The sequence below is a fragment of the Pristis pectinata genome, chromosome 23 (assembly GCF_009764475.1).
Source record: "Pristis pectinata isolate sPriPec2 chromosome 23, sPriPec2.1.pri, whole genome shotgun sequence".
Lineage (NCBI taxonomy): Eukaryota > Metazoa > Chordata > Chondrichthyes > Rhinopristiformes > Pristidae > Pristis > Pristis pectinata.
In genome coordinates, this window is record NC_067427.1 from 31524002 (window position 1) to 31550380 (window position 26379).

Sequence of the window (26379 nt, forward strand, 5' to 3'; positions counted from 1 at the left end):
AATGCTGGAAACACTCAGCGGGTCAGGCAGCATCCATGGGAAGAGAAACAGAGCTAACGTCTCAGGCAAGTTCTGACGAAGGGTCTTTGACCTGAAATGTTGACTCTGTTTCTCTTCCCACAGATGCTGCCTGACCTGCTGAGAGTTTCCAGCATTTTTTGTTTTTATTTTAGATTTCCAGGACCTGCAGTTTGATTAGCACATGGCTTGGTCTCCCTCTTGTATTATAATAATGAAGGTCAGACAGGTAGACCTCGGTCAGACAGGTAGACCGAGTAGTTATTTGGGTAAACTTCACTTGCTGAGACATACAACAGTAGGAGGAAATGCATCAACTAACTACCAGATGGACCATAGCGGCTGTTTGGTACCATACTAGAGGAACAATGTCACAGGGTATGGAAAAGATTTACAAGGGTTGCAAAACTTAGTTCTGACAAAAAACTGGCTGGTTAGAGTTGTTTTATTGCAGCAGAGGAAGTGGAAAGGAGATTAAATGAAGTGTTTAAAATTAAGAAAGGCCAAGCAGTGTGGACAGGAGGGACGTGCATCCCTGAGCAGGGAGTTCAATAACTAAGGGGCATGGATTTAAGGTTCTTGGCAGAAGGAGTAAGAGGGGAGTCAATAGGAATCAGAGAAGGGTGTACTTTGATTGCATCTTGTGAGTAACAAATCTCAGCCAAAAAATGGCTGCAGTGAAGTAATTGGAGAGGGAATTGAAGGATTGAAGATGCAAAGTAGAATAACGTAAACACCAACAAACTATCTGTAGTGATTTAATATCCGCAAGTAAAAATAGTTACATCACGATAGTGGAAGAGACAGAAAAGTAACACCAAATATCTCTCCTTGGTTCTTTTAACTTGATTTGCAACTGAACATTGCAAATTCTACGTTTAACAAATATTTAAGCAGATCCCAGGAGCACCCAGTGTAAGTCAGGAGATGTGACGTGCGCTTCAGAATCAATCGCAGTAACCACTTACATCCACAGCCCCCTGACACTTTCAGCTGAGACTCAGAGTAAGATTGAATTAGAGGACTAATGAAAGGTGAAGTCATTAGGTTTCCATCTTGGGTAAGAGTTGCCAAACCCCAGGGTAATCCTGGAGTCTCTAATAATTAGAGTTTAAATTCTAGAGCTCTGCGAAAAGTTTGACCAAGAAAAATCATAAAGATATCAAAAGAAAGTAGTAACCTTATCCATCACTGAACTGTGTCATTTATTAGTTATAAAAATAATTGGAGATGGTAGGGGATGAGGGAAGGTGGGATGGTTGGAAATTGAAAACCACATACTTAAATCTCCAGTGAAAGGGCCAGAGTTGGCAACCCTTACCTGGGAGAGATGAACCTACTCCCTTTGATTGATGTGCTGCGCTGACAGAGCATTGAGTGACTCATATGTAGGAAGAGATACAAAGATAAATGCAGTGTGTGGTTGGCAGGCCAAGTACGGGAACACTGAGGACAAATCCTACCCTGATGAGTCTCCCCCATGCTGCCCTGTGTGTGGGTTAGTGGATGAGCAACTGAACAGACTCACAGAGCAGGAGTTCAAGACTGAACATATTTATTTCAAGGGCCTCTAGACAATCAATGCAACCCAGAGAGCTCGAGGCAGCAGACTTAAGGCCACAGTCTCCTTTTTACAACTAAGTAAATTACACTGTTCTCCCTTTTAAAAAGAAAACACAGAACAGTATTTTCCTATATACAGTTACAGATTTAACTGTTTCAGGGGTCTCCCTGTTCTCTTGGATCTCTGTAATGGTCTGGTGTGACCAATGTTTTACTTGTACATCAACTCTCCCTTCAGGATTAACCAGGATTTCTCCTGGGCTCACTTACTTTGGTGCTTCTTCATTTCCCACCCTGATACCCTCTTTGAGCACACTATTGGGAACATGATTGGGCACAATGTTCTAAATAAATGCCACTATCCAAGCTTAGCTTGAATTTCATGATTGCCATCAAATGCAAAACTGGTATCCAATATCCAACTACAAAAGATAACCAAAGGCACCCTCATCCACATCATAATGATTCCTTCAAGGGTGATATGAACACAGCAACGTGTCACTTTCTACTGCTGCTATCCTTCTACACTGATCCTGCAGCACTGTCACTACCTCATTGCTTCTTCCGCCTGGGTTAAGCAGGGTTGAGTGTACATTCGCATTCATTAACCTTTCCACAACTATGATAAAACTTAGATTTATGGTCACTGTCTTCAAAGTGCTCACCCACTGACACTTCATCCACTTGCCTGATTTCATTCCCTAGGACTAGGTCTAGCACTGTCCTATCCCCAGCAGGGCTATCTACGTACTGGCACAAAAAGCTCTTCTGGATGCAGTTTAAGAATCCCTCCCTGCCTATGCCTTCCACACTGTGGCAATCCCAATTATTATTGGGGGAGTTGAAATCCATGACTACAATAGCCCTATTCCTCTTACACCTCTCTGTGATTTGCCTACACATCTGCTCCTCTATGCCCCACTTAACTGTCGGGAGACTTGTAGTATAATCTCAACAATCACACCTTTTTCTAAACTATCCCCATATGGCCTCATTTGAGGAGCCTTCTCAGACCTCCTCCCTCATTACTGCAGTGATGGTTTCCTTTATCAATAATGCATTGACTTCTCCTCTTTTACATCTTCCGCATCCCGTCTGAAACTTCTGTACCCTGGAATGTTGAATTGCCGGTCCTGCCCTTTTTACCATGTCTCTGAGATAACAACAATATCACATTCCCATGTGCTGATCAATGCTCTAAGTTCATCTGCCTTACCAGTCAGACTCCTTGCATTGAAGTAGATGTAATTTAGCCCTTGGTTCTTCCCATGCATCTTATTATTTCTGATCTGTCAACTGGACTGACCTAGTTTCTATAAGACTGAACCACACCCTCAACTCTCTGTCCCACCTCTCTACCCAATAGTTTGAAACCTCCCCAGAAACATGAGCAAACCTCCTAGCAAGTATATTGGACAAATTCCAGTTCAGGTGCAACCTGTACTGCTTGTAAGCTCCCACCTATGGGAAATGTTCCCAATGATCTAAAATCTAAAGCCCTCCAAGCCATGCATCCATTTGACCTATCTTCTTGTACTCAAGAACATGTGGAACTGGAAGTAACCCAGAGATTACAACTTCAGTGATCCTGCTGTTTAATCTGTGACCTCACTCCCCAGGACCTCAGCCCTTTTCCTAACCATGTCATTGGTACCAACGTGTGTCATGATCACTGGCTGTTCACCCTCCCCCTTCAGAATGCCCTGCAGCTGCTCTGAGACATCTCTGACCCTGGCACCAGGAAGGCAGTACACCATTCAAGTGTTTCATTCACGGCCACGGAAACACCTGACAGCTCCCCGTACAATTGAGTCCCCTATCACTACAGCTCTCCCAGTCTTTTCCATCCCCTCCTGTACAGCAGAGTCAACCGCGGTGCCACGGACTGGTTGTTGCTGCTTTTTCCCTGAGGCCATTTCCCCTCAGTATCAACACTGAGTACCTGAGAGGGGGACGGCCACAGGGGACTCCTTCACTACTTGCCCCCACTTACTTCCTGGTGGTCACGCACTTTTCTGCCCTGCAGCCGTTGCTTGTGGCGTGATCTGCTCGCTAACTGTGCTGTCCACAAAGTCCTTGGCATTGTGGATGCTCCATAGTGAGTCCATCCACAGCTCCAGCTGCGGTCAGTCAGAAGCTGCAGGTGGATACACTTCCTGCACACATGGTCGCCAGGAACACTGGAAACCTCCACGATTTCCCACATTTTGCAGTAGGAGCATACCATGGGTCTGGGTTCTCCAGCTGTACCCATGGACTCAGCACTTAGTCACCTTCCACCTCACTTTAATTTAAAGCACTAGTTACACCTTCTACTACAGCATGGTAGTGTAGCAGTTAGCATAACACTATGACAGCGCCAGCAACCTGAGTTCAATTCCGGCCACTGTCTGTAAGGAGTTTGTATTATTCTCCCCGTGTCTGCGTGGGTTTCCTCCGGGTGCTCCGGTTTCCTCCCACATTCCAAAGACGTACTGGTTAGGAGTTGTGGCCATGCTATGTTGGTGCCAGAAGTGTGGCTGCCCCCAGAACGCACTACGCAAAAGATGCATTTCACTGTGTGTTTTGATGTACATGTGATGGATAAAGATATCTTATCTTACTTTAAACACCAACTGCAATCTAAGGTCCCTGACAGTTAAAGCAAGGTAGAAATACCCACCTGTTTATACTCACCAATCGCCCTTGTCACTCTAGTCCTCTCACTCACCAAAACCTGCACTCTGAGACCACTGCACTATAGGTTCCACTGTGCAAAACCTGGTGTGTACTACCCAGCCACCCAGAACCTCCTAACACATCCTGCAGATGCCACAATGGTCCCATCAGTCACCTCAGAGCACACAAAATGAGTGGGAGCAAGTCATTGTCCATTCTGATTGACAACTAAGCAGTGTTGCCAGTTAATAGATCCTCTTGAACATTTTATTGTGTTGTTTCCCATGACTGAACGGTCTGCAGCAACATCTGTGCACATCTTGAGGAATGGCCACTCACCCTCACGGTCATCTTCAAATCACTGTTTACCATTTGGTCTTGTGGCCATTTTAAAAAGCATTCCTTATTGTCCGCATTTACCCCACCTCTCCTCACTTGTTCTGAAATGTTTCATCGTTGAGCTTTTATGGATTATTGTCTATATTTTTTGTGCTGTTTCTGCTCTAGTTGACCAGTGCAGTGTCCCATTTCATTACAGCGAGAATTTCAAGCTGTTTGGAACAGACACAAATGAGCTAAACAATTTCCCTGATAATGATAGCAGATCTTCTTGATTCTGAAAGGAGACAATTGAGCTTAATGATTGTGCTGATCAGATTTTCCCATCAAGACCATCCCTCGTGGTACTGAGACTGAGGCCTGATGAAAAGAGGCACCTCTGCTGTTTTACTTGTCCACATGCACATCTGCCTCCTGTAGCAAACAGGATTTCCGTGGCTGGAACAATCTTACATAGGTTTTCAAATATGAATTCCCATTAAGGATTAAACATGACTACATATAGTTCTTGTTGTCTGCTGATTTGCTGTTGGCAGATGTGTGTACTTGTGAGGTTGGCCATTCATTACTGGGAGCATTTGGTAAACACTGTGTGATCCTCCAGAGCCCTCTTCTGTGGTGTCCATGTGTTAGGGGACTTCCAGTTTGGGGGCTACCAATTTGTCACTGGTATGTGTTGGGTCTGTGGAATCTGGGAGGTCTCCAATTTACAGATTATTAGGTTGAAGGTTACCATGGAGATGAGGGAGAATCTTAGTAAGACACCTCCCTCCCATCATCACCACTGCGGGATGCTTAAAGCTTCCAGAGCTGAGACTTTTAGGCACAGGAGGACACTCACATTAATGCTTTTACACAGGAGAGGGTCTTATTGGTATCAGTGATTTTTGTTATCTGTGGGAAGTCTGTGCCCCTATCCAGTTACAGATTGGATAATGAGTAGTGAAAGTTTACTTGATCTGATGAAGCATCTGACCTGAAATATTAACCGTTTCTCTCTCCACAGATGCTGCCTGACCATGTTTCCAGCATTTTCCGTTTTTGTTTCAGATTTCTGGCATGTCAGGTTTTTGATCTCTACTTACACGTTGGCAAGACTACACAAGTCAAGGCACACAAATTAATCCTATGGCACATATTCTAAAAACACACCAGTGTTACAGTGGCACAACAAATTCTTTAATTTCCTGGGCTTTTGTCTGCAGGTTCCAAATTGCTGAGGGCATTGGGTTAAAATGGGTCCATATTAATTTGTTGAACAGGGGATCATCTGGGTTGAGGATGCCAATAGATTAACTAACAAAACTATTCAGGATTATTCCCAGTATGTTTATTTTTTTACTGCTGACTTGTCACCAGCAGTACCTTTTGTCCCCTCCAAAAGAGGCACAGCAAAACAATTCCATGCATCCTACATTGGTACCAAACACTTCCCATGGCTTCAACTGCTCTCTCAGCCCACTGATGTATATAGCTTGGGTTTTGTATACAGCTTTGCCTGTCTCTAGTTTTGTCATGCTTGCAAGATCCTCAAACGTATCCAGTCTTACTTCCTATTGTCCAGATTTCCCACTGTACCGTTCCCCTTGCCTGTGTGGTGTCTTGGTTCCTTGTGTCATTTGTGGGTGACAAATTGAACATACACCAGTAATTGAGCACAGTGTGATTCTTTATTCCAATGGTCTCTACAATCACTACATCTCAGACAGCAGTTGAGAGCATAATTGTGTAAAATGAAAGCAACATTAAAACCACAGTTACTCTTTAATAGCTGACTTTAACTACAATGGAGCCTCATGAATGGATGAGCGTTTCCAGATGGTAATACCAAACATCTCACTAACATCATGAAAGGCTTTCAGATTGGAAAATCTGCAGTTTACTTCAGCACACTGTAGCTACGGTGCATCATTAAGGCCCCAAAGGAGGCCTATGTGCCTCTTCATTCAATGGGTGTTATTCATTGGTGGCTGGTTGAGCGAAAAACAGCATGACAGCAGAAGGAAAGTATTTAAAATCAATGCTCAGAAGGAAATGGAAAGTGTTGGAACAGGTTCCAGTGGGAGGTGAAACAAGTCAGCAAGCAAATTAAAATAGCCCATTTCCTTTAGACCAGCTTGCACAACAAAATACACATTGGCAGAAAAAAGCCTGCACATTTCTCTGCCCAAACTCTGTTAGAATTGTGTTAGTAAAACAACCTCCTTTAATTATTACGTATCCAGTCTGCAAATGGTATTGTTCAATCACACTTCTCTCAACTGTAATGACCAGGATTACAGCAATGCAGGTTGTACTTCAAACATCTCAGCGACGTACAGTAAAACTCCAATTATCCAGTATCCTATTGTTTGGAAATCCTGACAATTTAGCATCTGGCTCACCGGGCTCTGTTTCCTATTCCTGAGACACCTAGGGCCATTTCCCACTCCCTTAAAACTCACTGGTGCTCTGTTCCCCCCAGCTCCATTTATATTTACCAAGTTCTTTTCCCTGTTCCCTTTCAATTCATTGGGCCATATTTCCCAGTATTCCTTTGAAATTCACTGGGTCTGTTCCCTGCTCCCTTTAACTTACCCGGTTCCATTTCCTGCTCCCCTTAACTCACCCAATTCTGTTTCCAGTGCTCCCTTTAAACCCAAGGCTCAGTTCTCTGCCTTTTAAACCCATTGGTTTCACTGGAAAATACTGTGTAATATATATACAACAAAAGGTGAAATAAAAGAGTGCTTGGGTATTAATAGCAGCAATATCCAATAGCCTTGAAAATCTACCAGTCTAGAACAACAAAGTTTTGAGGGTGCCGGATTAACAAACCTTTATAGCGTATAGCATACTGTGACTTTAGTAAAACACCCTATTGTTCTTGTGAAGGGGGTTAAAAATATAATTTGACACCCATGCACATAAAGGAAATTAGAATAGGCGAACAATCATGAAGAACAAAAGATTTCAAGGACTGCCTTAAAAGATAGTTGTAGGAAGAGAGAAATATTCAACCAGACAATTTCATATCTTAGACCCTGACAACTAAAACCACAAGCACCACAGAGAGGGGAAGGAAACTGGGGTTGCACAAGTATCTATTTGCTCACTGGGTATTGGTTCTTATTATTAAAATATTATAGCTAAAGCCACTCAAATCCTGGAAAGAAGTACCATTTAAAGCATTAATTAAATTTCAAACAATATTATTTGTGCATTGTATAGGACAGTGGCATGTGACAAGTGCCACCCATACTCATCCTCCTTGCTCATTATTTTTTGGGTGGTAACACGTTTTCCTTGAAGTAGCCGGGATTGCTGATGTTCCCCGGTGGTTTGTACACTGCCACCACAATGAACTTGCCTTTTCCATCTGTCGCTTGTCCGGCCCCCATCTCTTTTGTTGCCTTCCACACCAGCTGGGTGAAGTGCCCTGGAATTAAAATAAAGAAGAAGAAGGGCCATTGTCAGAGAGCCATACAGTACAGAAACAGGCCTGTGCCAACCAACAACCACCTGCTTACACTAATCCTACATTGATCCCAGTTTTTTTATTCTCCCCTCATTCCCCACAGATTCACTTACCTACACACAAGGAGCAATTTACAGCAGCCAATTAACTTACCAACCTGAACTTTGGGATATGGGAGGAAACCCATGCAGTTACAAGGAGAACGCGCAAATGTCACGATGCAAAATGGCCCAGAAATAATTGTGATTGGGTTTCACTCCCTTCTCCCTCTCTCCCCAGGACCTCCCCTCTCCCTCCCTCCCTGCCTGCATCTGCAGTCTCTTGTGACTCCAACTTCAGTGTAAGATTTTCCCCAAAGGCTGCATTTTAGGTGATGATGACATCCACACAGCAATAACCAATGCCATTAAATGAATCTCTAAACTCAATCTACAAATGTTCTTAAACACTTCAATAATTATACCTGTCTTACTGTGAAACCCTGGAGCTTCAAAGTTGTAGTCCTGAATTTCATTGTACCAGGATTCACTCACTTCTCTTCCTGAAATAAATAAAAAAGATATTTCATTCAGTCATATAGTTCAGTTAGGCTCCATCTGCAGATGTAATGGCAATTCTCCGTCTTGTACCTGCTATAACTAAACCCAAGCTCAGTATGTTCCTTCACAACAAAATGAACAAGGACACAGAGTCTAATTAGATCCAGATTTGATTTCTTCTCTCAGACCTGGAAGCAGAAAAGCATGACAATAAAAACAGGAGTGAGCTCCCAAGCATGCTCCATCTCTGATCCTTGCCTTGATCCCCATGTCTCCTGATTCTCTTGGTGTCCAATAATCCATTGATCTCAACCCTGAATGTACTCAATCACTGGGAACCCACAGCTCTCAGATTCGTGATTTCCTAAGATGTACAATCCTCTGAATAAAGAAACTTTTCATCTCAGTTCTAAAAGGCCAAACCCCTAGCCTGGAACTATGGTCCCGAGCTCAAGATGTTCTAGCTGGAGGAAGCAGCCCCTTCGCATCTGCCCTGTCAACATCTGCCACAGCATTGATCGCGATCTGGCAAGGACATAAGTGGAAGCTGATAAGCAAGTTTTTTCTTACCTCCAGTGTCGAATCATGCTCCAGTTTATAAGGATTTTCCAAAATTGGTCAGAGTTCTCTCTCACCTTTGTTCCCTTGGTGGCAATGCATCAAACATGCGTACTAACCAGACTGAATGAAGTGCCCCAAACATCTATAATAAGTTGTGTCATCAACTCAAGGACAACTTTATATCAGAAGTACGCAGCTTTCATGATTTTTGAATGTCCCTATGCAGTCTGTGGCCATTGTCATGCTGTTGTAGGAAATACAGCAGAAAACATACTGCTGGTCACAGCTCCAGCGACCAGAGTTCAATCCTAACCCTCGGCAATGTCTGTGTGGAATTTGCACATTCTTCCTGTAACTGTGTGGGTTTCCTCTGGGTATTTGAAGTGGAGGTGGATAAATATTTGATAGATTGATGAATAGAGGGGTATGGAGAACTGGCACAGAAAAGGAGTTGAGGCCAGCAGTAGATCAGCCATGATCATATTGAATAGCAGAGCACTTGAAGGGCCTGATGCCCTACTCTTGCTCCTATTTTCTTGTGTTCTGGTTTCATCTCACATCCCAAAGATGTACTGGTTGGTAGGTCAGTTGGCTACTATACATTGTTCCGAGTGTAGGTGGGTGGTAGACATGGGGGGAGTTGATGGGAGTGTGGGGGGAATAGAATGGGATTTGTGATGGATTAGAACTGGGTTCTTATAGTTGGTGCAGATTCAGTGGGGCGAAGGGCCTGTTTCTGTGCTATATGACAATACAATTCTATGACTCTAACAGGCACACAGCAACATCAAATCTAAAAGTCTATCTTCAAAAGCTTCACAAGCCTGTAAAGTAACCAAGGGAATGCTCAATGGCACTGTCAAACAAACCATCAGTCATCATGTATCTCAGTTGCATAAATACTGACTACTTTGGCCCAGAGGAAGTCCATTTTGTCACCTTTCAGGTGTGAAGGGTTTGTGAGGAAGTACATTTTATTAAAGTTATGTAGGAAGTTTTTATGTTAACTTCTCAATTTGAAAATGCCCAGCTACAGAGGACAGAATGCCTCTAGTACTCCACATGTCATCTGGTCCCTCTCCCTCAATATTCAAATTCACTGCTTAACACAATCCATTACTATTCATTATTGCACTGTTATTAGTGTTAATTCTTCCTTCTGTACCAACAAGAGATTACTTCAAGCCCTCTGCTCCCTGACCCTGAGTGGTCGCTCTGAACCCTCAGGTTCGTGACCGGGAGAGGGCATTGTGAACTGTAGCTCATCAACCATGAGAGGCCACTTTAATAGAGCATCTGTGCAGAATATCACAGAATAACCATGATAGAGCATCTGTGCAGAATATCACATAGTTTTCAATCAGCTCTGTACCTGTTGGTAGCTTTTTGTCGCTGCTCCATTTGTACCAGAGGTTTTCTCCGTAGTTGGTGTCACTGTGCTGGAGAGTTTTGATGTTGACAAGATGATCTGCCCATTTCTGTGCTTGCACAGAGAGCTCAGAATTAACCTGGAGTGGAGGTGACTGATGTCGGGCTCGTAAACTGTTGTGCTCTTTAAGTAGCTCAGCAATAAAGGCATTCTTTTCATTGCCTGAAAAACACCAGTTGGTGATTGGCATGTTTCACAGGATCTTACTGAGATACATTTGTTCACATTGCTATTTTGCAAAATGGAGAGTTTGCTTAAAGGATACAACCAAAACATAAATGTAATATTTACACAAAGAACTTAAAGCACCAAAACTGATCACTCTGTACTAGTCCAAAGTGTTAATGCTCCACATGTGCCTTCTCCCAATCGCGATCTGAACCGATCAACTGATCCTTCTAACCTAAGAACTTAACAAGTAGGACCAGGGAAAGGCCATTTGGCCCTGCGAGCCCACTCCACCATGGTCGAGAATTCAGATCGATCTTCCTCCACTATCCACATATCCCTTAATATTTATTAATCTGTGATTTGAATGAGCTCGATAACTGAGCCTTCACAGCCCCCCAGGGAGACAATTCCAAAGGCTCACCAACCCCTGAGTGAATAAACTTTTACACAGCTCAGGCCTACACAGCCAGCCCCTTATTCTCAAGCTGTGCCATCTGGTCCTGGGCTCCTCAGCCAGAGGAACATCCTCCCTCCATCAAAAGCCCTTTAATCATTTTGTAAGTTTAGATGAAATCGCTTCTCATTCTTTTAAATAGTCTTATTTGTACAGCAAACCATTTCTGGAACCAGCCTAGTGAATCTTTGTTGTACTTCCTATATGGCAAATAAATCTTCTCTTAATTAAGGAGACCAAAACTATGCACAATAACATTCTTCATGAGATTGACCTCAGCTTCATTTTACCAGACTATCCCCTTATCCCTTGATATTCAGAAATAAGTTGATCTATTTTTTGAATGAGCTCAACTATCAAGTCTCCACAATCCTCTGGGTTCAATTGCAAAGATTTACCACCCTCTGAGTGATTTCTCCCTTATTCTGAGACTCTGACTCTTCATTCTAGACACCTCAGCCAGGGGAAACCTCTTCCACTCTTCCAGACAAAAAACACGATGATGTTGGAGGAACTCAGCAGGCTAGGAAGCATCCGCGGAAATGTTTCTCCACGGATGCTGCCTGGCCTGCGGAGTTCCTCCACCATCATAGTGTTTTTCATCTAGATTCCACCATCTGCAGTCCTTTGCTTCTCCACACTTCCAGTCTGTCTAGTCCTGGCAGACTATTCCAAGTTTCAATTGGATCCCCTCTCATTCTTCTGTGAATACAAACCTAGTTGACTTAATTTCTCCTCTTTCGGCAGTCCGTCCATCCCAGGAATCAGATAATACTCTGCCTTTGTTTTCCTATCCCAGTATCAATCATATCAAAGTCCTATCAAATTATACCTATCTGTGTTAAACTACATTTGGCACATTTCTGCCCAGGTTTTTGAAGTCTCCATATCGTCCATAAAATTCACAATTCCACCCAGTTTCCTGTTGTAGCTAAACATGGAAATATTACATTGATCCAAGTCATTGACATACACTGTAAACATTGAAGACCCAGCACTGATCCCTATGGTATCCTGCAAGAAGTTGTATGCCACCCTGAAAAAGACTTTCTTCCTATTTTCTATTTCCTGTTTGTCAACCAATTTTCAATCCATGCCAATGCATTACACCCAATGTCACATGCTCTAATTTTGCCCACTCACCATTTATGTGAGACTTTACCTAAGGCCTACTGAAAACCCAAGAACACAACAAACATTAGCTTTCCCTCATCTATTCTACCAGTTAAATCCTCAATAAACACTCCAGTAGGTTTTGTCAAACCCAACTTCCCCTTTATAGAGTCACACCGAGTTCACCACGTGCATGCTGGCCACCTTGTCCAGCTTCACTAATCCCATTTACTGAAATGAGGTCCTGAACCCTGCTATGCCTGGTCAATTTAAGTGCCTGTCTAAATGTCTTTTAAACATAGTGATTGTACCTGACTCCACCAGCTCCTCTGGCAGTGAGTCCCCCAGGTATCAACCACTCTCTGTGTAAAAATCTTTTCCCTCAGATCCCTTTTAAAACTCCTTTCTTTCATCTTAGACCTATGCCTTCTTGCTTTTTGACATCCCTGCCGTGGGAAAAAGTTTCTATCTATCATGAATCAATGATGACTTTGCCTATCCTGGGCCCAGCACTTAGATGCAACCATGAAGAAGGTGTGCCAGTGTCTCTACTTTCTTAAAAGTTTAAGGAGATTCAGCATGTCATCGAAGACTCTGACAAACTTCTACAGATGTACAGTGGAAAGCATTTTGAATCACAGCCAGGAATGTGAGATGACAGAGAGTGGTGGACTCAGCCAGTTCCATCATAGGTACAGCTCTCTGCACCATCTACAAGAGGTGATGTCTCAGTAAGATGACATCCATCATTTGGGACCCCCACCCATCCAGGCCATGCCCTCTTCTCGACGCTGCCATGAGGCAGGAAGTACAGGAGTCTGAAGACCCACAATTCAAGGTTCAACAACAGCTTCTTCCCTACTGTCATCAGGTTCTTGAACTGACCTGAAAAACCTTAACATTACCTCGGTCTATATTTCTTAATCTATCTCTCAATTTGTACTGATGTCATTATGTTTATTTTGTCATGTAAGTTATGTCGGAGGTCGAAAGTCGAGTTTATTGTCATATGCACAACTACACATATGCACAGGTGCAATGAAAAGCTCACTTGCAGCAGCATCACAGGCACATGGCATTAGAGACACAACATTCACAAAAAATATATAATTTCAACATAAATTATACAAGAAATATCACAATTAGTACAAAAAAAACAAAATCCATTGTTGTGCAAAGTGGTCCCAGTGTTGCTATATTGAGGTAGTGATTAGGGTTGTGATCAAGAACCAAATGGTTGAAGAGAAGTAGCTGTTTTTGAACCTGGTGGTGTGGAGCTTCAGACTTCTGTACCTCCTGCCTGATGGTAGTTGCAAGAAGATAGCATGGCCCAGATGGTGGGGATCTTTGATGACGGCCATTGCCTTCTTGAGGCAGCAACACAAGATACTTTTGATGGTGGGGAGGGATGTGCCCATGATGTATTGAACTGAGTCCACTACTCTCTGTAGCTTCTTACGATCCTGTGCATTCCAATTGCTGTACCAGACCATGATGCAACCAGTCAGGATACTTTCAACAATACATCTGTAGAAGATTGTTAGAGTGTTCGAATGACATGCCAAACTTCCTTAACTTTCTAAGACAGTAGAGGTGCTTGGTAGTCTTCCTTGTAATTACATCTACATGTTGGGCCCAAGACAAATCATCCGATCTGTTAATGCCAAGGAATTTAAAATTGCTGACCCTCTCCACCACCAATCCACCAATGTAGACTGGCACACACTCGCCCTCCTTCCCCTTCTTAAAATCAATGATCAGTTTTTTAGATTTACTGACGTTGAGCGAGAGGTTGTTGTTGCAGCACCACTCAACCAGGTGGCCTATCTCACTCCTGTACACTGACTCATCACCACCTGTGATTCATCCATCAACAGTGGTGTAATTTATGTTTATTTATGTTTATGTTTGTCCTGTTTGTAATGCATTGTGCTGCTGCTGTAAAATGCTCATTTTCATGGCATTTACACCCTGTGTATGTCCATGACAACAATAAATCTGAACTTGAACTAATCCCAAGTGACCTGTTGTCGCATTGTTTAGCCTTTAGCATTTCCTCGCTATTGACGTTAGGCTAACCAGTCTGTAGTTTTCTGTTTGTCTCTCCCTTGTTTATTAAATCGTGAGGTTACATTTGCCAACTCTCCAATGTGCAGGAACTTTCCATCATCTGCAGACTTTTGGAAAATGATAACCAGCCCACCACCTGTGCCCTGACTGCCATTGCCTTCTCATGCTCACGATCAGCCCACAATGAGCCACATTTAGAACCCCCCCCATTATTCCTTCCCTCCTCCCCCCACATGTTCAGTAAGTATCACAGAATGAATTCACTTGATGAAGACTACCACCAGCAGCAGTATCACCCACCCCCACCAAGTCCAATTTATGAGCAGTTGCTGGTATGTCACCCATCAGGCATGCTAATGGTAGTAGGGGGTATAAGCCATGGGTCTCTCAGAGGGCCAGGGACTTTTACGTGGACCTCACAAAAATGATTTGAGTCTCCCTAACATGGAGCTTCCCTCCCCACCATTCCAAGAATCAAGTCTAGAGATCCATACTAACCATCATTGACCATCCTACAGAACTGTGGCTTTCTGCAGCAATTGTTGGTCCTACCTGTCAGCCAGGCTACTCTCACTATTGATCAAGTGTACAGTCTAACTCACGAGGGCCTCATATCACTGACAGTTTCTCTCTGTTGCTTTTTTAACCACATCCTGCTGATTCTGAATGTGAGTGTTCGTCAGCATCCATGAGTTCGTATATATGATGATATAAACTAAATTCCAATAAACCTCTCAGAGCCTGAACTCACACTTAGATCACTGAACCATACTATACATTGTTTTCATCACAGGAAATGTTTTTTTAAAGAACAGAATTTGTACCTGAAACTGGTGCCGCTTTTCTTGTTTCCGGCACGTCCGATGTCTTGACTTTCTCTCTGTGGGCTGAGCCACCTTCATCCTCCTGCACCTTGCTGCCAGTGGGCAGGACGTTTTTAGCAAAGTAGCCTGGATTGGTGATGTTACCAGCTGGGTTGAACTGAGCCACCACAACAGTGAGACCTTTGCCATCAGATGCCAGGCCAACCCCCATCTCTTTGGAGTCTCTCCAAACCAGCTGTGTGAAATGCCCTGCAGAGAACAATCGAGTGATATACAAGGGGCACAGAACAATGTGGTCTGTAGGTAACAGCTAATATGTTCTGCCATCTAAACCACTGGTCTAACTGTCTCCCATCCACTATCAACTTGAGGTCATCCAAAACACTGCAGATCAGAAGCTCAACCCAACCCTACAATACTGCAGCTATTAAGAACAGGTTAGAGGCTGGGCATCTCATGGTAAGTGACTCACTTCTTGACACCACAAGGCCATCTACAAGGCATAAGTCAAGAGTGTGATAATGGAATAACTTCCACTTGCTTGGATGATTGCAAGGCCAACAACATTCATGGAATCATAGAAACGTACAGCACAGATACAGGCCCTTATACCCCACCTTGTCCATGCCGACCACGATGCCTATCTATGCTAATGCCATTTGCCTGCATTAGACCCTTATCCCTCTTTGCTTTTCCTGTCCGAGTACCTATCCAAATGTCTTTTAAATATTATTGTATCTGTCAGCACTACCTCCTCTGGCAGCTTGTTTCAGATATTCACCACCCACTGTGTGGAAAACTTGCCCTTCAGATCTCCTTTAAATTTCTCCTCCTCTCAAACTGTGCCTTCTAGTTCTAGACTCCGCTGCCCTGGGATAAAGATTCTATCTACCCTATCTATGCCTCTCATAATTTTATATACAAGGTCACCCCTCAACCTCCTGCGTTCCAGTGACAATAAACCCAGCCTATCCAACCTCTCCTTGTAACGACAACTCTCCATTCCAGGCAACATCTCCTCCGTGCTCTCCTTATTGCTACCACATCCAGCATGTAGTGTGGTGACCAGAACTGTACATAATACTCCAGATGTGTTCCAACCAGTGTTTTGTAAAGCTGCAGCTGTCCCAACTCTTACACTTAATGCCTTGGCCGATGAGGGCATGTGTATTGCCATTTACTCTATTTGCCCTACTAGAATTTGACCTTCCAAGGTGCATTACCTCACACTTGACTGGATTAAATTCCACCTGCCACTGCTCCACCCAACTTTCTAGCTGACCTATGTCCTGCTGTATCCTTAAACAAACTTCTTTGCTATCTATGAGTCCACCAGTTTTCGTGGGGTCTGCAAACTTACTAATCAAACCACCTGCATTCTCATACAAGTCATTTATATATATATTACAAACAACAAAAGCCCCAGCACTGATGCCTGCGGTGGACCACTTGTTGCAGATTTCCAGTCAGAGAAACACCCATACTACCACACTCTGCCTCCTATCACCCAGCCAGTTTTGAATACAATTGCCAACACGCCTTGGGTTCCAAGTGTCTTAATTCAGAATCATTCGGGACAAAGTAGCTCAATGGATTGGCACCCCGTCCACCAATCTAAATGTTCATTCTCTCCACCACCAATGCACAATGGCTGCAGTGTGTACCATCTCCACAATGCACTGCAGGTACCTGCCCAGGTTACTCCTAGAGAACTTCCCAAACCACTACCTTAACCATCAAGAAGACAACGGCAGCAGATTCAGGGGACCAGCACCAGGTGGCACACCACCCTGACTTGGAATTTTATTGGTGCTGGGGTCAAAATCCTGGAAATCCCTTCCCAGGCAGGTGGGTGTACTTTCAGCAGGAGCACTGCAGGGACTCAAGAAGTCAGTTGACAACCACCGTCTCAAGGGCAATTAGGGATGGACAGTAAATGCCGAACTTTTCAGCAACACCCAAATTCTGAAAGAGCTTCTCTTCCTCCCACCACCAGCTCACCAAATTGAGGGTCTTCTTCATTCACCTCTCACTCCTTAACCTCCCTCCCCCCACACTATTCTCAAATGCCATCTCGCTGCCCCCCTTGCTGTCCCCAGCCACCAACACTCCTGATATCAGGCTCGCTTGGATTCTGACTTGGATCACATCCCATTCTTCCAGCAACACTTGGATTGCAATGCATCTATATTAAAGCTTGCATTCTCATGTTCAAATCCTTCCATGGCCTGTCCCTCTCGAACTCTTTAAATTCCTCCAGCCCTATCAAGATCTCTTCTTCTCCAACTCTGGGATGTAACTGTTTTTAAAATTCTGTAAATTGAGCATTTTGAATGTGTTTATTTGGTGCAAGAAAGACACAGTTACACATACCAAAATACTTAGGTGAAACATCTAATGGAAGCAACCCTACGATCATTTTACACTAAACTGCCAACAAGTTCACTTACTATTCCATGTATACACCAAAAGATCACACAAATGGTGGACAAATGATAAGTTAATTTGGTTCTGCTGCTATTGTTTGATGTTCCCCAGCCTAATGGAAGAATTTGTTCCTCTGCTTCAGTTCTGATGAAGGGTCTTCAAACTGAAACATTAACTCTGTTTCTCTTTCCCCAGATGCTGCCTGACCTGCTGAATGTTTCCAGCATTTTCTATTTTCAGATTTCCTGCATCAGTACTTTGTTGACTTTCACTTTCCTTCAAGCACTGCGGTGAAAACTATAAAATTCATTTGATCCACTGGAACAGACAATTAAAAGGAATGGTGCCTCTAATACAACATCCTCTCAATGCGGCGTTGGAATACCAAACCAGATTGGGAGCTCAGATCTTAAAGTGAGGCAATGGAATGGCCCAATTATCTCCTGACAATGCAAAGGGTGTGGGTGGAAATGAATATGGACAAACAATCGGACATGGATGTGTCAACAGGGCACATTTGCAATTTCACTTTCCACCAGGGTCAGTATTCCTTGGAGTTTAGAATGAGCAGTGACCGGATTCGAACATATAAGATCCTAAGGGGGCTTGATAGGGTAGATTTTGAAAGGAGTGGGAGAGTCAGGAACATGGGGACATAGCTACAAAATAAGGGGCGGTCATTTAAAACCAAGGTGCATAGAAATGTCTTCTCTTAGATGGTAGTGAACCGCCGGAATTCTCTGCACTTGGTGGTGAAGGGCAGATAGTTAGATATATTTAAGGTGGAGATGGATAAATATTGAAGGATTGAGGAATTGAGGGTTTTGGGGAACTGGTACAGAAGAGGAGTTGAGGCCAGCATCGATCAGCCATGAGAGAGACCGAGACTTATATAGACTGCGAAAGAGAGAGACAGTGACAGAGAAAGAGAGAAAGAAAATTAACATTTCAAGTGAATAACTTTTTATCAGTTCTGAAACTTTATCTCTGTTTATATACAGTGGTTAGAATGTGAATTTTACCATAGGAAGAGAAACAAGCAAAAGCATAGATGCTTTAAAGGAAAAGTTAAGTAGATGGGAGAAAAGGGTGAGAAAGATATGGTGAAAAACTGAGATGAGATTGTTGGAAGAGGAGATTCTTGTGGAAGATAAACACCAGCTCAGACTAGGGGTGAATGCGCTATTTCTGTTTCATCTACTCTATATAGTTCTATGTAATCATTACACACAACCACATTCATCAAAAACTTACCACAATTCTTTTGAAATCCAGGAGAGGAAAAGTCATATTTTTTAATTTCATCGTACCATGACTCAGCAACTTCCTTCCCTGTAAACAATGAAAAATTGTTAGTGTAAATGGACAGGAGCACGTCACTGCCAGCAACAGTGCAAGCAACTAATTAACAATAAAGTCTCATCATATACTTCTGTGATAACAAATTAGTTCTAATGAATTCCTATTATACTGAACTTGCGAATAATATCCAGGCATAATAAATTCCTGATATAATAACCTGCTGTCACAATAAAATATCATAGTAAACTCTTGCTACAATAAACATACACAATAATGAACCACTATTATTGCTCCATTTCTGAAGTGATAAACTAAAATCAGTATTTTTCATTTTCAACTGATAAACACTAGAAAAAAATAGCCCCAGAGATCTACTTGGAAAAACAAATTTTAATTTTCTTCCCACAGCACTACTCTGGACCAACAATGAAGAGCAACCACGCAGAACTGACAGTTACAATCATTTTGCTTAGAGAATGCTGCACGGAACTTTCAAGATGTAAGTAGGCTTCAATTAGATTATAATGGGTGCATATAGATGACTGACGAATCCCATTTGTTGTCAGGTACCTTGGTCAGTGGTGGAATGGAATGAAATAAGTCGGGAGAGTAAAAGTACAGGCAGAAATGGGGCTAAAATGATGTTTGTGATGTGGAAGAAAATTAATATTAATTAGAAGTAATTAGTGAGAAACTTGAACTGGCGTGTAAATATGTAGAGGTACTGTTTCTGGAAAAGAAGTCCGTCAGATTTCAAAAAACCATCGCAGCACTTCACACATAAGTTTAAAAAATACTCAACTTCTGGTACAGATGTCACCAACAAAAACTGTAACTATAGAAGAAATTTTGAGGAAGAGAAGAGGGTCACTCAAATTTCTTCAGGGTCTATACTGAACTAATAAATGCAAGGAGAACAGGTGAGCTGTTTAGCAAAAGAGTTCCTGCAGTGAAAATGCTGCCACATGTATCTCAACCTTGCAGGGAGTACCTGACAGCTCTACTTGCAGGACTGCAAATAAAAAAAAGCTATTGCCCTGGATGAAAGCCTTGAGATGCATGATGATAAGGCCATAACTGCCCTGTTTATGTTCTATGATAAGAATGAAAATGGAATTACTATAATGGCCAATGTAGAAATTTTGGTGAATAAGACTTTGAATGCTCACATGTTGTTGTCATCAGCTTTGCACTTTATAGAGATTGAAAGTTGAAGCATCTACAGACTGAAATTTAAGTAAAACAAAAATACCTGATTTTGCAAAAACAATAATGAAAACTGAATAAACAATCATGAATTAAAACAGAAAGTAAAAACTAGGTTATTCAAGCCCTAAATTACAACTGAAGTCTTTTCATAATAGGCACGTTACATTTCAGCTCTAATATGTCACAATAAACTTATGATTAAACACTTAGTTTATTATATAAATTCCTGTTAGAGCTATTTGATTTAAAATTTCTCAGAGATATTGCCGAACAGCCTGGATTATTTGACACTTGTTTTTATTTCATTCAAACAACAGATTCTCTGTGCTGAATGAACCAGAAGACTCTTAGATTCAAATCTGACCACTTAAGTGAATATTTCTTTTTAAAATTCCTCCATGGTACGTTGGTGGCCCTCACAAGACCATCATCTAACTCCCTCCCAAATTTGACTGGATTGCAACATCAGCAGGCTGGACAACAGCATGCAAGCCCATCAATGATGAAGCAATGCAAAGCAAGGACAAGGAAGAGATCAGAATTCAAGGAGCGGAGATGTCTCCGAGAAATGTTGTGCTGGAGGGAGTTACAGAGATAGGGAGGGTGAAACCATGTGTGAACAGCAGCACAAGGTCGAGAATTTCAAAACTAAGATATGATAGTACAGATGCAATGGGACGAAATGCTCACTATAACTTCTGTTTTTTTTTGTTCTGTTTTGATGCCTTTAATCAGAATTGCAAATAAAAGTCATCAGTTTTGTTTTTGATTCATATTCAGGATCTGGGTGCAAATGGAAATGAAAAAAACTGCAATGCTGGAAATCTGAAATAAAAACAGAAAATGCTGGAAACACTCAGCAGGTCAAGCAGCATCTGTGGAGAGAGAAACAGAACTAATATTTCAGATCACAGCCCTTCATCAGAACCAAGAAAGAGAGAAAACCATGCTTTAAGTTGGAGTGAAGTGGGAGTGGGTGGGGAGAATAGAACATAGAACAGCACAATACAGGCCCTTCGGCCCACAATGTTGTGCCAACCTTTAAACCTCACCTAAGACTATCTAACCCCTTCCTCCCACATATCCCCCTATTTTAAATTCTTCCATATGCTTATCTAACAATCTCTTGAATTTGACCAATGTACCTGCCTCCACCACCGCCCCAAGGCAGCACATTCCATGCCCCAACCACTCTCTGGGTAAAAAACCTTCCTCTGATATCTCCCTTGAACTTCCCACACATTACTTTAAAGCCATGCCCTCTTGTATTGAGCATTGGTGCCCTGGGAAAGAGCTGCTGTCTGTCCACTCTATCTATTCCTCTTAATATTTTGTACACCTCCATCATGTCTCCTCTCATCCTCCTCCTCTCCAAAGAGTAAAGCCCTAGCTCCCCTTAGTCTCTCCTCATAAGCATACTCTCTAAACCAGGCAGCATCCTTGTAAGTCTCCTCTGCACCCTTTCCAATGCTTCCACATCCTTCCTATAATGAGGCGACCAGAACTGGACACAGTATTCTAAGTGTGGTCTACCAGAGTTTTATAGAGCTGCATCATTACATCGCAGCTCTTAAACTCGATCCCTTAGTTAGGACAATAGCAAGATCTGGAGCGCACAGCCTGAGTGGGTGGTGGAAGCACATTTGAAAAGGTTACAGACCACGTGCTGGTAAGTGGCAATAGTGTAGATAAGTATTTGATGATCAGTATGGATATGTTGGGTGGAAAGGCCTGTTTCTGTGCTGAATGACTCTGTCTATGATAGGGTGAGACCAGGGTTGCCATGGAGACATGATTGGTGGGATAATGGATGGAGTTACAGATAATATAGACAAAGGAGAGTAAGGTGTTGGAAATGCAGGGCAGAGAGAGAAAAACTGAGCCAACATCACACCTGGATGACCTACAGCAGAAATGGCAAGTTCTGGTACAGAGTGAGAAAGCAAATTACCTGAAATTGGAGAATTCAATATTATTTGTTGTGCCTAGAGAGAAAATGAGGTGCTGTTGCTAGAACTCACAATTGGCTCATTCCAACAGTGCAGGAGGCCACAGGCAGATAGGTCAGAGCGGGAGATGGTTGGAGAATTAAAGAAGCAGGCAACGGCACCCAATCTGCTTCTGATTTCTCTAAAGCAAAGACCACAGTGTGAAAAACGCAAAGAATTGGAAGTAAAAGTCAATCACTGCTTCACTGGATTGACTGCTTTGGTCCCTGGATGGTGGGAAGAGAAGAGGTGAAAGAACAGGTGTTACACCTCTTGCTTGGGAAGGTGTTGTGAGAAGGGGAGTGGTTGGTATCTTGCAGAGGCTAAACATCTGCTCTTGGACACATCCTCATACCTCTCTCTAGACCACAACCCCACAACTGGACATCAGTCTGTTGTCTCCCAGAGAGTCAGACCAGAAGTACGAAGGGAACAGTCACTTCTATATGCTGAACGAAGAGGGGAGAAGGTGTGCCTGGTGATGGAATCTTGTTAAAGCTGGCAGAAATTGTAATGGATGATCTGTTGAATGTGGAGGCTGATGGGGTAGAAGACAGGGACCAGGGACCCAACTCTGACCTGTCCTGTCCAGGAGGAGAGGGAGTGAAGAAGAGGTGCGGCAAATAGATGAAATACACTCAAGGGCTGTGCCCACTATGGTTGAGACAGAGTCACAGTTCACAAAAAAAGAAAGATATCTCAAAGATACCGGTGAGAAAGCATAGACATCAGAGCAAATATGATGGAGAAAGTGTAACGGGGAGAATGGATTAATGTCCTTACAGGAGACGGTGGGAGAAGGATAATTGAGATAGCAGTGGGAGTCTGTGGGCTTGTAAAAAGATGTTTCTTGCTACCCTATCCCCTGAGATGCAGACAGGAACAGCACTTCATCTTCCGTCTGGGCATTTTGCAGTGTTCTAGACTTAATTTCATATTCTACAAATTCTTTCTCTGTATCGGAACCGGCCATTTCTGCTATTTGTCATCAAACTGTGATATTCACTCAGTTTTTCTCTCTGCATTAAGTACAGCCCAATCACTTTGCCACATTTTAAACTTCTTTGTCTATATTATCACTCTCCATTTGCCACCATTATTACACATCGACCATCACTTCATCCAAAGGGTGTTTGACTTGAAATGTTATCTCTTTCCACAGATGCTGCCTGACCTGCTGTTTCCAGCATTTTCTGCCTTTATTTCATGATCTTGGTGTCACTGGAAAGGCCAACATTTATTGCCCATCCCTTGTTCTTCCTGGTGGCAAAGGTTGTGGATTTGGGTGGCGCCATCGGAATGGCCTGGGTGAGTAACTGCAGTGCCACACTGCAGCCACTGTGCACCAGTGGTGAATGGAATGTATGTTTAGTCTGTTGATGGGCTGCTTTGCCCCAAATGGTGTTGTGCTTCTCAAGTATTGTTGGCACTACACTTAGCAGGTGGAGAGTATTCCACCACATTTGTATCATGTAGATGGTGGAAAGGCCCTGACTGTCAGGAGATTTCTGTATTTCTTCAACAATAGAACAGTGCCATCCAGGCCATCAAGACTACATGGGCTCTCAGAGCAATCCCATCCTGTCACTTACTTCCCTGTAACCTCTTCTCTCACACACGCCCATTAATACTCCTAGATTTTTCCACTAGCTACCTACCAGTAGTCAATTAACTGAATAACCAGCCCGTCTTTGGGATGTGGGAGGAGACTGGAGCACACAGGGGAAGCCCACACAGTCAGAGGGAGAATGTGCAAACTCTACACAGATTTTACCCCAGGTCATGACAGAACATGGGTCACTGCATTAACTGATGTATCACTATGCTGCCTTAAAGAGATGAGTCACTTGCTGCAGGATAACCACCCTCTGACCTATTGTAGTCACAATATGGACGTGGCTGGTCCAAATGAGTTTCTGGTCAATGACAATCCCCAGTACATTAATGGGGTGGGGGGAGCAATGATGATAATGCCACTGAAAGTCAAAGGTATGTAATTAGACTCTCTTGGAGTTGGTTATTGCCTGACACTTCTGTGACTCAAATGTTTTTTGCCACTTATCAGACCTTGCCTGAATGTTGTCTAATTCTTGCTGCATTGCAGGAGTGGATTGTTTCATTCACTGAAGAACTGTGATTGGAATTGAACATTGCGTAATCATTGAACATACCCACTTCTATCCTTATCATGGAAGGAAGATCATTGATGAGGCAACAGAGATGGTTGGGCCTAGAACACTGCCCTGAATAGTTCCCATTGCGATGCCTTGGGGATGGGATGTTTGATTCTTGACAATCACCAGTATCTTCCTTTGTATGACTCCAATCACTGGAGTGTTTTCCCTTTGATGTCTGTTGATTCCAGTTTTACCAGGGCACTTTGATGCTGTACATGGTTAAATGCTGTCTTAAAGTCAAGGGAACCTCCAGAACTCAGCACTTTAGACCATTTTTGGATCAGGATTGTGATGAGGTCTGGAGCCAAATGTATCATTGGAATACAGAGAATGACTGGAACTTTGCTTGAGAGGGGCAGGGGAGGGTGTGGTGAACCTTTGTAGCATTCAGGAAATGGGCTGTTGAACAAAAAAGCTTAATGATCTTTGGCTACACAATTAGAGTTTACGTGTGTTTTGGGCAATGATGCAACATACCTGTGACCTGCAGACCTGCAGGGCCTTGCTGATACAGATGTTCTCCCATATGATGTGTCACTGTGCTTTAATGTTTTGGAGGTGACAAGATGCTTTGCCCATTTCTCCGCATCCTTGCTGATTTGTGAGCTCAGGGCCAAAGGCTGCGCTCCATGGTTCACCCGATATTCGTTCACAGATTTCAGCAACTGTTCGGGAAATTTTCCAGAGGCTTCACCTGAAATAAAAAGACATAAATGATGTTGAGCCACTGGGATCTGCAGTCCAAGGCTGCACAATCTCGCTCTCTCTCCCTAGGGAATGTGACGGTGGCAGTTTCTTTCCTGGGCCTGATGATGAAGCGTACGAAAGAAAAGCAAGGAAATACTTGCAAGTATGAAGCAGACAGTATGCAGAATGAAGAAAAATGCAAACTGAAGAAAACCTAACTGCAAGCTAAATTGGATATTTCTGTAAGTAAAGTGTGGTTGGGAATATGAATGGAGTACATGCAGCAGACCACTTTGTGTGTACTATTATGATTTCAGCATCCAGCCAGTGGCTGCCAGTCTGCACCTCTCAAACAGAAGGTGTACCACACTACACATGTGTAGAATGTGCACTGGAGTCATCAGCCATGCCTTTGACACTCCTGCTGGTCCTTGTTTTGCCCTGGCATTTGAAATGTGGTTGAGACTCTCACAGAAAGAATTCCTGCTGGGATACCAGGAACTAACCCAAATGATTTGCTGACTCTGGAACCAGACGAAATGGAATCCCTTTCAGTTCCAACATTGACAGAGTTGACAACAATAAAAAAAACTGTAGATGCTAGAAATCTGAAATAGAAACAGAAAATGCTGGAAACACTCAGCAGGTCAGGCAGCACCTGTGGAGAGATAAACAGTTAATGTTTCAAGTCCAGCACATTCATCAAAACTAGGAAAGAGTGAAACAAGTTAGTTTAGGTAGCAGAGAGGAAAGGGAATGAAGACAGGTGGAATGAAGGAATTTGTCTTGTAGGATGAGATTGAATGAGGCAGTAAGGGACAGTTAAAATCAGATTATGCTTCTTTACCTGTGTAATGTGTTGCTACTGGCAAGGCTGTAGGACATGACCAACAGGCCAGATCAGAAAGGAAAAGATTGAAAGGAAAAAATGATGGCAGGCAGTTCCCATACATACAGGAAGACAGAGTTATCTAAAGCTGGAGAATTTGACACTGAGACAGAGTTGACAGCTGACTCTGCAGATTGATGTGTGTAAAATCAATGGCTTCCTGCACCATGGAGATGTGTGCAATCCTCTTAAAGTCATGTCTTCCTTCATCTTCCTCAACATCAGCAACACAGAATGATATCTCTGAAATGAGAGCCTGAATGACCTTCCTTACAGAAAAGATTCTTCCTTATATCCCCTCTAAACATATGATCACTGGTTTTAGACATCCCTGCTATGGGCAAACGTTTACTACCATTTACCCTATGCCCTTCGTAATTGGGCATAGACAAGGTAAATGGTAGTAAGCCTTTGCTCATAGCAGGGATGTCTAAAACCAGTGACTTGGAACAGAGAAGGTGCCCCCTCAGCCTTCTCTGTTGCAAGAAATATAAATCAAGGAAA

The 26379-nt window shown here is 42.9% G+C and overlaps 1 protein-coding gene across 1 annotated transcript in view; it reads right to left on the bottom strand.

Moving 5' to 3' along the window:
- Window positions 1-6229: 6229 nt before the first annotated feature.
- The window catches only part of glipr2 (GLI pathogenesis-related 2), a 63579-nt gene continuing 43429 nt past the window's right edge, over window positions 6230-26379 (bottom strand). Inside the window, 7 exon segments of the mRNA XM_052036761.1 lie at window positions 6230-7996; window positions 8499-8576; window positions 10508-10726; window positions 15197-15445; window positions 18878-18955; window positions 24777-24820; window positions 24822-24993. Coding sequence (XP_051892721.1) covers window positions 7836-7996; window positions 8499-8576; window positions 10508-10726; window positions 15197-15445; window positions 18878-18955; window positions 24777-24820; window positions 24822-24993 — 1001 coding nt within the window. The 3' untranslated portion in view covers window positions 6230-7835.